General features: G+C 47.0%; 1 protein-coding gene across 1 annotated transcript in view; it reads right to left on the reverse strand.

The window, feature by feature from the left end:
- LOC307128572 (uncharacterized protein) overlaps positions 1 to 13515 on the reverse strand; it is a 28131-nt gene that overhangs the window by 5573 nt on the left and 9043 nt on the right. Inside the window, exons 12-23 of the mRNA XM_079820483.1 lie at positions 13389 to 13463; positions 13112 to 13264; positions 11444 to 11602; positions 11189 to 11257; positions 10807 to 10989; positions 10524 to 10682; positions 8947 to 9018; positions 1691 to 1744; positions 1337 to 1420; positions 1146 to 1226; positions 669 to 818; positions 208 to 366 (exon numbers count right to left, since the gene is read on the reverse strand). Coding sequence (XP_079676609.1) covers positions 208 to 366; positions 669 to 818; positions 1146 to 1226; positions 1337 to 1420; positions 1691 to 1744; positions 8947 to 9018; positions 10524 to 10682; positions 10807 to 10989; positions 11189 to 11257; positions 11444 to 11602; positions 13112 to 13264; positions 13389 to 13463 — 1398 coding nt within the window. The remainder of the gene's footprint in view (positions 1 to 207; positions 367 to 668; positions 819 to 1145; positions 1227 to 1336; positions 1421 to 1690; positions 1745 to 8946; positions 9019 to 10523; positions 10683 to 10806; positions 10990 to 11188; positions 11258 to 11443; positions 11603 to 13111; positions 13265 to 13388; positions 13464 to 13515) is intronic.

Genomic DNA, 13515 nt, shown 5'->3' on the forward strand with positions numbered 1-13515 from the left:
GCCATCTCTTCTCTGGTGAAGTTCACTGGTGCGAGGGCGGGACCTGTCACTCACATGAAATCGACCAATAGCAAACCACAACCATCCAATCAATTCCCCATGAACAAAGTCCCTCCCTACATTTTTATTTCATGTGAAACAAATATGGTTATCTAACAGAATACTTGGATTGCTTTCATTCCTTCTAGCATTGACAGATCATCATACCAGACGTTCTGGAGGCTGGGACACGTGTGACACAGGGAGAGGATCTTTGGTGCCCAGTTCTTAGTCAGGCTGTCCGTCGTCAACTGCACCTTTTTCAGACCAGACACCGAGTTCAGGGACAACAGCAGAGCGTCCACACTCTCGTCAAAAGCAGGACTTCTGTTGTTGCATGGAAAGGGATTCGTCTTTAGTTAAAGAGAATCTATTAGGCTTTTTTACATTTTCAACTTTCTTTCATGTTGCTGTTTGAGCAAGAAAAAGGTCTGCAAAGTTACAAAACAGTTGCACTCTATATCAGTAACACTGTTTCTGAACTCCCTGAAACGTCCTGATTGTAGTCCTGAGTTTTCTTTTGGGAATGAACAAATCCCAATATTCCACAGATCATCTCGCCCAATGCAAATGAAAAAAATTATTAAACATTTATTTTTTATTTATTTATTAACAATTGTATTGTTTACCTTATAGCGATCCCTTTGCACCGGTTATATGCTCGTAGGAAGGTTTTCCAGTCACTGCTAGTATCTCCTGAGTTTTCAGACAGGGTGAGCTCTATCCGTGAGAGCAGTGACTGTGTGCTGGGACTGGAGCCACTGCACTTCAAAAACAAGCTAAAATAGAAATAGAATATGTATGTAGCAGATGCTTTTATCCAAAATGACTGACATTCAAGATATACTATCAATACATGCATTCCCTGGGTATTGAACCCATGACCATGGCATTGCTAGCACTACTGGTTGAGCATAAAACAGGCTCAACTCCTACTAGTCGTTCTTATAATACAGTTGCATCATAAAATATACAGTAATTTAATATTATTCAAAAAAGACCTTCCAGTATGGTCATATCAAACCACTCATCAACTAGCTCTCAGTGGATATTCATAATTCTGGTTTGTGATCTACAGTATGTTTAAGGAATACAGTGTTCTCTACCTGCATTGTCCAGACAAAGTTTTCCACATCCTGATTTCTGAGCAAAGTATACGTTCCACATCGTCCAGCTCATCAGAATCACTTCAGGTAAAAGACACACAGCCTGTGTTAGTTTTTGTTGCAGATTGAACTCATTACAGTCTTTGAGCAGAAGCAGTGATTCCATTAGTATATATCCAATATATTCTCACTTGATTTCACGGCTGCAGTCACTGAGAGGCGACGACATGCTGTCTTCATCACTGTCACCTGACATCTGTCTTGCAGACTGACACCTGTGAATATTTTCACAAACCATTTCACTGTTAGATGTGTGAATACTTTCCTGCCTCAAATACAACTAGACTCAATAATCTCAAAATATATTGCATATCCTCACCACCAATTACACAAAAAGTCAAACTGGAATAAAAACACTTTTTAATCATATTTTATCACTGAATTTTGTATGTCATTGAATATATTGTTTTACTCTGAAAAGCTATACGTCAGATTACAGAAGTATGGTTTCCAATTAGACTCTTAAGTAAAAACTGTCATCCCACCAGTCGTTTGATCTGTCTGAATCACTGTCCTCTTCACTCTCACTCTTATGGACACTGAAATACAACCACAGAAATTGACAACATTTAACAATATTCAATAAAAGCAGAGTGAAATCTCAAACAGAAAAAACACAGGATAAGTAACCAATCAGCTGTCAAATTCATGATTTTGTTTACATGTTATTAATCTTCATTATCTTTCATTATATAAAGCTTAACAGATCTAGTGGAAATGGCTTGAAATGTCATGAAACCTTGATTCATATATTCCCATATACGTACCTGTAGCAACTCATAATGTAATAACTGCACATAATGTAATAAGTATTACATTATTATTGTAATAAAATGTTCATAATATAATAATTATGAAAAACGTAATAAAATCTTGAGCTCATAATGTAATAACAATTTTTACATTATGATAAATGTACATTATAAACTCACTATATATTGTATAGCTTTTAAAACATAAAAAAATTGTATTCCTTTACAGTACCTTTTTAAAAATTATAAAAGTCTTGAACTACCTGTGAAATACAAAATATTTCAATATTTATGCAGTTATTATTTGTGAGTTTATAATGTAATACATTTCTCATTATGTAAAATTGTTATTACATTATGAGCTCAAGATTTTACATTCTGAGAAAATTATTATGATGAAAATAATTTATAGCAAAAATGAAAAAAAGATAATCAACATGTAAAAAATTTGCTAAACTAAAATTAAAAATTAAAACTGAAAAAAAAAAGTATATAAAATGCTACTACAATAACACTGGTATTGTGTTATGCACTAATAATTGTATTGCTTTAGAGCATCACTAGAGGGCGCTAGGTGACAAGTAATAGGAGTGCAGTTACTGTTAACGTAATGTTAATGAGAAAATTGCTTCAGTTTTAACTCTCTCTCTATTTTCATCGTTAAGTAACGTCTCGGTTACGTATGGTAACCCTCGTTCCCTGAAGGAGGGAACGGAGACGTACGTCGGACATACCGACGAATTGGGATCACTTCTGGGAGCCCCTATCAGCTTCGAGCTATCTAGAACCGGCCAATGAACAATTGGCGTGCGAGATTTGCATCTCGCGCTCCGCCCCGCACTGCGGGTATAAACAGGAAGCGAGAGCGAATGCACGCTGTTTTTCACTGAGGAGCCAAACGTAGTGGCTCAACCTGCAGTGATGGTACAGCAACTGTGGCGACGGGACGTACGTCTCCGTTCCCTCCTTCAGGGAACGAGGGTTACCATACGTAACCGAGACGTTCCCATTCAGTCGGTCACGTTCGACGTACGTACCGACGAATTGGGATCCCCTATGGAAAACGCCATAGTTACTACCACTTCCAGCGCCCAGCGATGAGCCCTTCAGACCCCGATCTGATGCGGGCGGGAATTCACGCAGGGAGAGTCCAAGCTGCTGTTCCGCAAGACCCATTCAGCTGACTGTATTGGATAACGCTGGGAAAGAGTGCCTGTGAAGGCAGCTGCGGAAGCCACATCATGCCCAGAGGGAGTTAACATGTGGAGAATACACGTATGGGCTGACCGTGGGCAGCACAACATACGGAAGTCCCAGGGGTGGCCCCGGCCAATTAGTGGAGGGGGAACAACACGTACCTGGAACAGCAGAGGATGCTCTGCCGAGGGAAAGACACGGGCTCGCCGTAGGGAGCCGTACCCTGGAAGAATACACATATGGGACCGCCGTGGGGGTCACTACATATGGAACCCAGCCTAACAAAAGTTCCACCAATGCATACGAGTGTTAGACCTGGCGTCGAACGCTCCGCCACGTCCGACTGCCGCGGGTTGCGGAGGACTCAACAGGGTTCGCCGTTCCGGGGGACTCGACTGGAGCAGAATAAGCGCACGCATCCGTCTACCATAGGGGAGGGAATGGCGCAGCAAGCCGACACTAGAACAGGCATTTCGGTGTTACTGACTATGGGAAGTGAGCACACAGGAAGATACCGGCTCTACACGGAGGCTATAGAACCCGAGCGGGCAGGGCACGTCTTGGGACTGATAAGCCAAGACGATGGCATCCACTATCCAGTGGGCCATCCTCTGCTTGGAGACAGCCTTTCCCTTCTGCTGTCCTCCGTAACAGACGAAGAGCTGCTCTGAGGTCCTGAAGCTTTGCGTTCTGTCCACGTAAGTCTGGAGAGCACGGACGGGACAGAGAAAAGCTAGGGCTGGGTCTGCCTCCTCCGAAGGCAGCGCTTGCAGGCTCACCACTTGGTCCCGGAAGGGAGTAGTGGGAACCTTGGGCACGTATCCAGGCCGGGGTCTCATGATCACATGAGAGTTACCGGGCCCGAATTCCAGGCACGATTCGTCAACCGAAAATGCCTGCAGGTCCCCTACCCTCTTGATGGAGGCCAACGCAATCAGGAGTATAGTCTTTAACGACAGGATTTTCAACTCAGCTGACTGCAGAGGCTCAAAGGGTTCTCTCTGTAGTGCAGTAAGCACCAGAGCTAAGTCCCAAGAGGGTATAGAGGGAGGACGAGGCGGATTTAATCTCCTCGCTCCCCTAAGGAACCTGACGATCAGATCGTGCTTACCTAGAGATTTTCCATCTACTAGCTCATGGTTAGCGGCGATAGCGGCAACATAGACTTTGAGGGTGGAGGGAGACAGCCTTCGCTCCAACCCATCCTGTAGAAAGGTAAGCACAGATGCGATCGCACATCTTCGGGGGTCTTCTCGGCGAGAAGAGCACCAATCGACGAACAGGTTCCACTTCAACGCATAGAGGCGCCTCGTAGAGGGGGCTCTAGCGGAAGTGATGGTGTCAACTACCGTTTGCGGTAGGTCACCTAGAACCTCCGCGTCCCGTCCAGGGACCAGACATGGAGTTTCCAGAGGTCTGGACGCGGGTGCCATAGGGTGCCCCGTCTCTGAGTCAGGAGGTCCTGTCTCAGAGGAATGGGCCAGGGAGGTGCTGTCGCAAGGAGCACTAGTTCCGGGAACCAGGTCCGGTTGGGCCAATACGGAGCAACCAACAAGACCTGCTCCATGTCCTCCCTGACTTTGCACAGTGTCTGCGCAAGAAGGCTCACTGGGGGAAACGCATACTTGCGTTCTTCCCGGGGCCAGCTGTGGGCCAGGGCATCCGACCCGAGCTTCCCCTGGGTCAAGGAATAAAACCACTGACAGTGGGTCGTCTCTGGGGAGGCAAACAGGTCTACCTGTGCGGCCCCGAAACGACTCCAGATTAGCTGGACCGCCTGGGGATGGAGTCGCCATTCTCCCGGAAGTACCTGCTGACGTGACAGCTCGTCGGCCGCACGATTGAGCAGGCCCGGAATGTGAACAGCACGAAGCGACCTCAGATGCTTCTGACTCCATAAGAGGAGATGGCGGGCGAGTTGCGACATGCGACGGGAGCGTAGACCACCTTGTTTGTTGATGTACGCTACGGCCGCAGTGTTGTCCGTCCGGACCAGAACGTGCTTGCCTCTGAGCGGCACTTTGAAGCGGCTGAGTGCAAGACGAACTGCTAACAACTCGAGGCAATTGATATGCCATTGCAGTTGAGGCCCCGTCCACAGACCCGAAACTGCAAGCCCGTTGTACGTAGCACCCCAACCCGTGGATGAGGCATCCATGGAGACAACGGAGTGCCTGGACACTTGCTCTAGGGGAACTCCCGCCCGGAGAAACAAAGGGTCCGACCACGGGCCGAAGGTTTGGCGGCATCTCGGAGTCACTTGGACACGGAGGAAACCGCTGTGCCACGGCCATCTCGGGACTCGATCGTGTAGCCAGCGTTGAAGCGGTCTCATATGAAGCAATCCGAGCGGCGTTACTGCGGCTGCGGATGCCATATGCCCCAGGAGCCTCTGAAAATGTTTCAGTGGTACCGCTGTCCTGCCTTTGAACGAATTCAAGCAGTTCAACACTGACTGGACGCGCTCCTCTGTGAGGCGCGCTGTCATGGCGACCGAGTCTATCTCCATACCGAGAAAAGAGATCCTCTGTGTGGGACAGAGTTTGCTCTTCTCCCAGTTGACCCGAAGTCCCAACTGGCTGAGGTGACTGAGCACCTTGTCCCTGTGTTCGCACAACTGCTCTCGTGACTGGGCAAGAATCAGCCAGTCGTCGAGGTAGTTGAGGATGCGAACGCCATGCTCTCTCATGGGAACAATGGCCGCCTCCGCAACCTTCGTAAAGACGCGGGGCGACAGGGACAGGCCGAAGGGTAAGACGCGGTACTGATATGCCCGTCCCTCGAACGCGAAGCGCAGAAAGGGCCGGTGTCGAGGGAGAATCGAGACATGAACGTACGCGTCCTTCAGGTCGATCGCTGCAAACCAATCTCGGGGACGGATGCACCTGAAGATGCGTTTCTGCGTTAACATCGTGAACGGCAGCCTGTGAAGGGACCGGTTCAGGAATCGCAGGTCCAAGATCGGTCGTAACCCGCCGCCTTTCTTGGGTACAATGAAGTACGGGCTGTAGAACCCGGACCTCATATCGGCTTGAGGGACCGGCTCTATCGCGTCCTTCGCCAATAGGACAGCGATCTCCGCCCTGAGCACGGGGGCGTTCGCCTCCACTACAGTCGTGAAGTGAACGCCCCTGAACCTGGGGGGACGCCGGGCGAACTGAATCGCATAGCCGAGTCTGATGGTACGGAGGAGCCACCGAGACGGGCTGGGAAGCGCTAGCCAGGTTCCCAGACTCCGCGCAAGGGGGATCAACGGCACCACAGACGTACCCGCAGCGGGGCAGCGAGGCGGAACGCAGGGATCCGGCTCGGACGGCATGGGAGCGGCCCGAAGCGGGATCTGAGTGTGCTGTGCAACACTTACCTGCATCCGCGGAGGGGACGTGCGAGTGTGGGGAGGCCGCTTGTGTGCGTCCCGACAGCCGGCGTCCCCTGCTGGCGAAGGGAGAGGTACTTGAGGGTGGCGAGGCATGGGAGCGTCGACCACCGCCAAGCGCGCTCTCTTGGCACCCAGAGATATTGGAAACTGCTCTTTTATTGAAGTTTTGGGTGCCGCTGGCACTGGGGCCAGCGGTGGAACAGAAAAACAAAAGATTCTCCCCCGGCCCTCCTCTGGGGGAGGGAGTGATGCTGCAGCCATCTCCCTCAGAGCAGTTTCCTCCATCTCTGGGCGGCCCGTCTCAGGGTCGCTTGCGATGGCGCTTGCCACCTGGCTTGGCAGCGGCCTGAGTGGGCTGGACGTCCTTCCCACGGCCGGCCCCACGCCGACGGCCGGTGTTAGGCTGCTGCGGGGCTTTGGCGGGGACGGAGGCGGTGGCGGGTGGACGTCCTCAGCGACGAGTAGCCGGAGGCGCTGCCGCCGGCGGCGGTGTCGGGGCAGCAGCGGGCCGCCGGGGCAGGATGTGCTTGATCGCCTCCGTCTGCTTCTGGGCGGCCGAGAACTGCTGGGCAAAGCTCTCGACCGCGTCGCCGAATAACCCAGCTGACGAGATGGGGGAGTCCAGGAACCGATATTTATCGGTCTCCCTCATATCAGCCAGCTTAAGCCAGAGATGCCGCTCCTGGACCACAAGTGTGGACATCGCCTGACCAATGGAACGGGCGGTGACTTTCGTCGCCCGGAGGGCGAGGTCCGTCGCCGTCTGGAGCTCCCGGAGGAGCTCTGGGTCAGGCCTACCCTCGTGCATGTCAAGGAGCGCTTGGGCCTAGTGGACCTGAAGCAGCGCCATGCCATGCAAGGCGGACGCAGCCTGTCCGCAGGCCTTGTAAGCCTTCCCGGTTAGACCGGAAGAGAACTTACAGGCCCGGGACGGGAGACGTGGGTCACCGCACCAGTTAGAGGCGGTCGCCGGACACAGTTGCATCGCGACGGCGCGCTCCACTGGCGGGATCCCCACGTAACCCTTGGCTGGCCCGCCGTCGAGGGTAGTGAGGGGGGAGGAGTCACTCGGTCGGTTTCTGGCAGAAAAAGGTGCCGTCCACGACCTTGTGAGCTCCTCATGCACCTCCGGGAAGAAAGGTGTCGGGGCGGGACGCTGAGAACCAGCGCGAGCCGCCCCGAGGAACCAATCATCCAACCTAGAGGGTTCGGGACACGGTGGAGGGTTCCACACGAGCCCAACCCTTTCGGCGGCCCGGGCAAGCAGAGCAGTCATCTCGGGGTCCGGGGCAGCCGTTGCCACTCTCCCAGAGGGAGGCAGTACAGCAGACCCTTCATCCTCCGAGGACTGAAACTCCCCCTCCGATGCAGCGATCGACATCTGCTCGTCTACCGGAGCTCCGAAAGACACCACTGGTCTCCCGTGGGAGGGTCCAGCAGTCTCTCTTGGGAGCTCTACCGGCTGCGGAACCGAGGGAATAGGGGCCTGCGGAGTTTCACTCGGCGGGTTTGCCCTAAACGTGATCCTCAGATCACCCTGGCCATCCAAAGAAGCAGGTCCACCCGGGTTAGGGGCAGACCTGGTTCGTGGGATGGGTAAGGGGACTCCCCCAGCCCGGAGGTAGGAGAGTCTCGATCTTAGTTCCGCGATGGTCATGTTCCCGCAGTGGGAACATGAGTCATCCACAAACGCCGCCTCAGCGTGCTGTTTGCCCAAACACGTGAGACAGCGATTGTGACCGTCAGTAGGCGCCAGGGAATGACCGCATCCAGAAACGCACGGGTGGAATGACATCTTGAAAAAGACGCAGCGTCACCCGTGTACTCTTTTGTGAGGAAACGCTCTGTGCTGAAGCGCTCAGGGGGAAACGCGACAGTGCACGGGATTGTAGTGCAGCCCGTGCCTGTACTCAATACAGGAAAACGCCCAACCAGACCAACAGACATTTGTTGCTGTGAAAACAGCAGTTTTCTCTGTAGCACAGAGGCAGCTGATGAGCTTCCGCGGTCCCGCTGGAATGTGCCGTCTCTCCAACACGCGTTTCTCCTCTTCTCCGGTTCTTCAAAACTCTTTGTCTTGCTGACAGCAGCGAACTCAATGTGAGTAGCCTTCGTTCTGCCGTTTGGCTCCGAAGTGAATGACAGCGTGCATTCGCTCTCGCTTCCTGTTTATACCCGCAGTGCGGGGCGGAGCGCGAGATGCAAATCTCGCACGCCAATTGTTCATTGGCCGGTTCTAGATAGCTCGAAGCTGATAGGGGCTCCCAGAAGTAATCCCAATTCGTCGGTACGTCCGACGTACGTCGAACGTGACCGACTGAATGGGAACTTGCTCTTCAATAGAGCATTAGTTGGTGGCACATGTCTTCATGGATGCTAGTTAATTAGAATACAGGAATCCCTCATGCATCACCTGGAGAATTCATTCCTGTAGTCCTTCTTTAAGTTTGCTTCACTTGTCTTGGGCAGCTCGACTGTCAAAAAACTGAGCCAAAAAATTACATTATTAAAGCAATTCAATCATTATTAGTAATTAAATTAGCTTTTCACATCACTGTGTCTGCTCTGAGAGTCTGCACGCACCCATCAGTGTGTACTCTATGGGATGATTTTAGACTCAAAATGATTAAAGGGGGGGTGAAATGCTGTTTCATTCATACTGAGTTTTTACACTGTTAAAGACTTGGATTCCCATGCTAAACATGGACAAAGTTTCAAAAATTAAGTTGTACATTTCTGTGCCAAAAATACTCGTTCCGTTTTCTCACAAGTTTCGGAAAGTTTTTTTCGAATATTGGCCTATGTGACGTCAAATGGGGCGGAATTTCCTTATATGGGTCCTAAGGGTACTTCTCCCTGAAGGGCGCGCACGCACCCGTAAACCAGATCGAGAGAGCGAAAGCAGTACGCCCATCAACGCGCTTTGCTCGGCTGCGCTGCAGTCACATGACTTCACAACATCAACAATGTCACCAAAGATATGTGTTTTTGGTTGTCAGGGCAAGACAACACAGTACAGCTTTCCAAAGAACCCAGCGTTAATGGGACAGTGGATGGAGTTTGTTTTTTCCGGAGCAGCAACGGAGTTGTACAAGTGTTTTGTTTGTTCCCTGCATTTCAGCGACGATGGTTTTATAAGCAAGGCCCAGTTTGACGCCAGATATGTAGCTTGTCTAATGCTGAAAGATGGAGCGGTCCCAGCGATTAAGGTTTGCGGTCATGTGTTGGAAGCAGGCAGTGAGTAAAACTGCTTCAAATGTCTTTGCGTTGTTAGCTATCGACTCGTTCATTCAAATGCGCTACTATTCCATTGTCTTTCTATGTAAACACACTAGTCTGACGTGCAAAACCGTTACGCTTGCTACTGCTAACATTAAATTACATACAGTCCATAAGCAAATGATATCCTCATAAACCATGTGTAAACACACACAAATGTTGTAAAACTCACGCATGACAAGCCGCTAAGCAAGTATACAAGTTAGTTACAGTACATACCATAGAGACGTCCTGCTGTAGTCGTTGCTGCTGCTTCACCTTTTAAATTTCAGCCTCTAGATCTGATTCTGGATCATGTATGTATGGCTAAATCTGATTGATCTCCATGGTTTATTTAGGATAAAGTTTTTTTTTCCACGTTTAAGGATGTCACAGCTTTCAGACGCTCCCAACGCAATAGCTGTGTGCTTGTGACTCTTTAGCTCCGCCCACACAAGACGCGTCCAGGCACTCGTTTTTTTTCGGAAAGACTCTGTACAGCGTATCTTTCTTTTATAAATATAATAAAACTAAAGACTTTTCGGAGATATGAAGGATGCAATACTACTCTATCTTGAGTACCTATAGAGGTACCCCCCCCCCCCCGCTTTAATAAATGCACACACAACTATCCATGAACTTGATAATAATTGTGTGTGCATTTATTAATCATTTTGAGTCTAAAATCATCCCATAGGTACTCATATGAAAAGAAGTGAACTGAATTCTCACTTTAATGCACTCAGACTCGGGTTCATCTGAATGAGATCCAGGACTCTTGACGCTCCATCCACAGTCATGAATCTGAAGATAAGATCAACCTTCTTCAGACCAGAGACCGAGTGCAGGGCAGAGAGTAGATCACTCACACTCTCCTCATACTCTGAAGAACTGTGAAAAACATAGAAATACAGATTTTTGAATCATTGTGAACTAAATAAATGCTTATTTGTCAATCATTCTCCCCATTTCACACATACAGACACTCTCTCTCTGGTGTTGAAATAATAGTTACCACTCAGTCATATTTTTCAGCGTGTTGTAGGCCTGAAAGAATCTCCTCCAGTCAGTATTTGCATGCTTAGAGTCATCTGTCACTGTGATGGAGATGCAGGGAACCACTTTGTGCTCAGGAGGTTTAAACAGGTCGATATCACAGTCATCTAAATAATTCAGATGGTTACAGCCGACAGAGAGCCTGCAAAACAACAGAGGACAAACAGCATAATTCAACTTTAAAGTTAGAATTATAAAATTATATTTTCTGTCTAGACCTGTTGGAAAGTTGGTGATATTTTAGAAAGCATTGCAAGGTAACTGCTAGATGTCAATTCTAAATCTAAGTGAATTTTACTAGAAAGTATATCTGGGGTTAAAGTTTAAAACAGATGTGTTACCTCACTCCATTTTCTCTCATCACACCCAGACTCTCCACATCACTAACAAGAGACATACTGGTATTCAATCTGTCAAAAGAGAACTCATTGTGTTTAGATGTAAGCACAGAAAGAAGACACGAAAATTTCCTTGCAAATGTATTGTGATGATAACACTGATACTTTGATATATGCCATAGTATTGAATGTCTATACAATGGGATTTACACCATGGTGATTCTTTGTACATTTAAAAACACAACAGGTTATTCTTACTGCAAGTGAAGTAAGCTGGAACAAGACAGGAAGAGGGTGAACAGACCAGCCGCCCAGCTCTCAATCAGGCTGTTTAGCCAAACTTTAACCTCCTTCAGACCAGGAACAGAGTGAAGAAATTGCAGAAGAGAATCTGTATGCTCATCCAACTCTGGGCATCTTAAAAAAAAAAATAATAATAATAATCACTCTACTCTTTCATAATTATTATGCATTTACTTTTAAACACATTAATTGAGAGGTAAGATGTGGTATTTGTACTGTAAATGGGCCAATTACTGCAAAAAGGTGAAAATGTTGTGAACTGTTACAGCATCTAAAATACTTTTCTAAAAAAAAAAAAATCCTAAAATACTAATTCACTATATTTATGTACATTATGTAAATGCTTGTAAAGCCATGCAAAAAACAGAGATGAAAACTAAACTTAAGTAAGAAATTTACTTTTGCTACGGTTAAATACATGTTCAGTAATATCTTCCAGAGATTTTTTAATTTTGGCGCTATTTTTTCTCTAAATAATGTATATATGGCAACTAGTAAATGCACTACATTTCGTCATCCTGGCATGTGTGGAAAGGGTTAAAACATGCGCGTTACAACTAACCCCGCCTTATGTTGTGCCCCGCGCTCCCCTAAATACATCAAGGCAACTACGTATTTCTTGTTCAGAAAGTTTTGAATGAACAAATTCAAATTGACAAAATCCAAATGCATCATGTTGCTTTAAATTTGTATTCAACTTGCGCAGAAAGTGTAATGCCTCTCTCAGTTCAAAACGTTTACACTACGTGCTAGTTATATGTAGCGCCAGTTACGTTTTTTCTGTAAGTTGAATACGGAAGGTGGTTTGCTGGAAGTGAGATATTTTACTTTATAAAGTTTTTAAATATGGATATTTTCTGTCCCACTTTATATTAGGTGGCCTTAACTACTATGTACTTGCATCAAAAAATACTTTTCAAAAAACTTTGGCCCCACTTTATATTAAGTGGCCTTAACTACTATGTACTTACATTAAAAATAAGTACAATGTACTTACTGTGATCAAATTCTATTGCAGAACACCTTTGCTGATATTGAGGTGGAATACGGGTAAAATTAGGGACAGGTGTGGTGGTATGGGTAAGTTTAAGGGTAGGGTTTGGTGTAAGGCAATTGTCAACAGTGTAATTACAAATGTAACTACAGAAATTAATTACAGATGTAATTACATGCATGTATTTTACAATGTACAAAAAAGTACAATGTAAAAACATTTATGTACACAATAAGTGCATTGTATCAAATGATTAATTTAAATGTTAGTACATAGTAGTTCAGGCCACCTAATATACAGTGGGTACTATTTTTCTTACAAAACCCCATTGATTCGCTTCAGAAGGCCTGTATTAACCCCCCAGAGCCGTGTGGAGTAAGTTTATTATGGATGGATGCACTTTTTTGAGCTTCAAACTCAATGGACCCCGTCACTCCCATCATAAAGCTTTGAAGCGTCAGGATATTTTTAAATATAACTCCGATTGTGTTAATCAGAAAGAATAAAGTCATATACACTTAGGATGGCTTGAGGGTGAGTAATTCATGGGGTAATTTATATTTTAATGTGAACTACTTCTTTAAGTTCTCTCGACAATTCCTATTTACAGTGCATAAACACAAACTCACAGTTCTGTCAATGGAATGAGTTGGGAAAGCCTTTTGAAAAGAACCTCCCAAATGACACCAGACCCTTTAAGAGGAGGGAAACTGAGTGTGAGCTTCACCAGTGCCGGTTTGTCCAGACAATATGAATGTGCCGGCTCTTTACTGCTACCATATCTGGAAATAAATATTCATATTCATGAATGTGCACACAGTAGGTCTTAAAATGGTTATGAGCTTTGTTCTAAATTTAAAATAAACTTCGTAAAATGGTTAAAGTGTTTCATGCTTGATTTCTTACGCAATATCATGAGCCCATCTGTCCATTGCAAGAGTCAATGATGGATTTTTCTTTTCACTTTCATGCATCTTGTACCTGAAAAAGATTTCGCCAAGAGTTATTTAGCACAAACACAGGCTTGATGGAT

The sequence above is a fragment of the Gobio gobio genome (assembly GCF_949357685.1).
Source record: "Gobio gobio genome assembly, chromosome: 6".
NCBI classification, from domain to species: Eukaryota; Metazoa; Chordata; class Actinopteri; order Cypriniformes; family Gobionidae; genus Gobio; species Gobio gobio.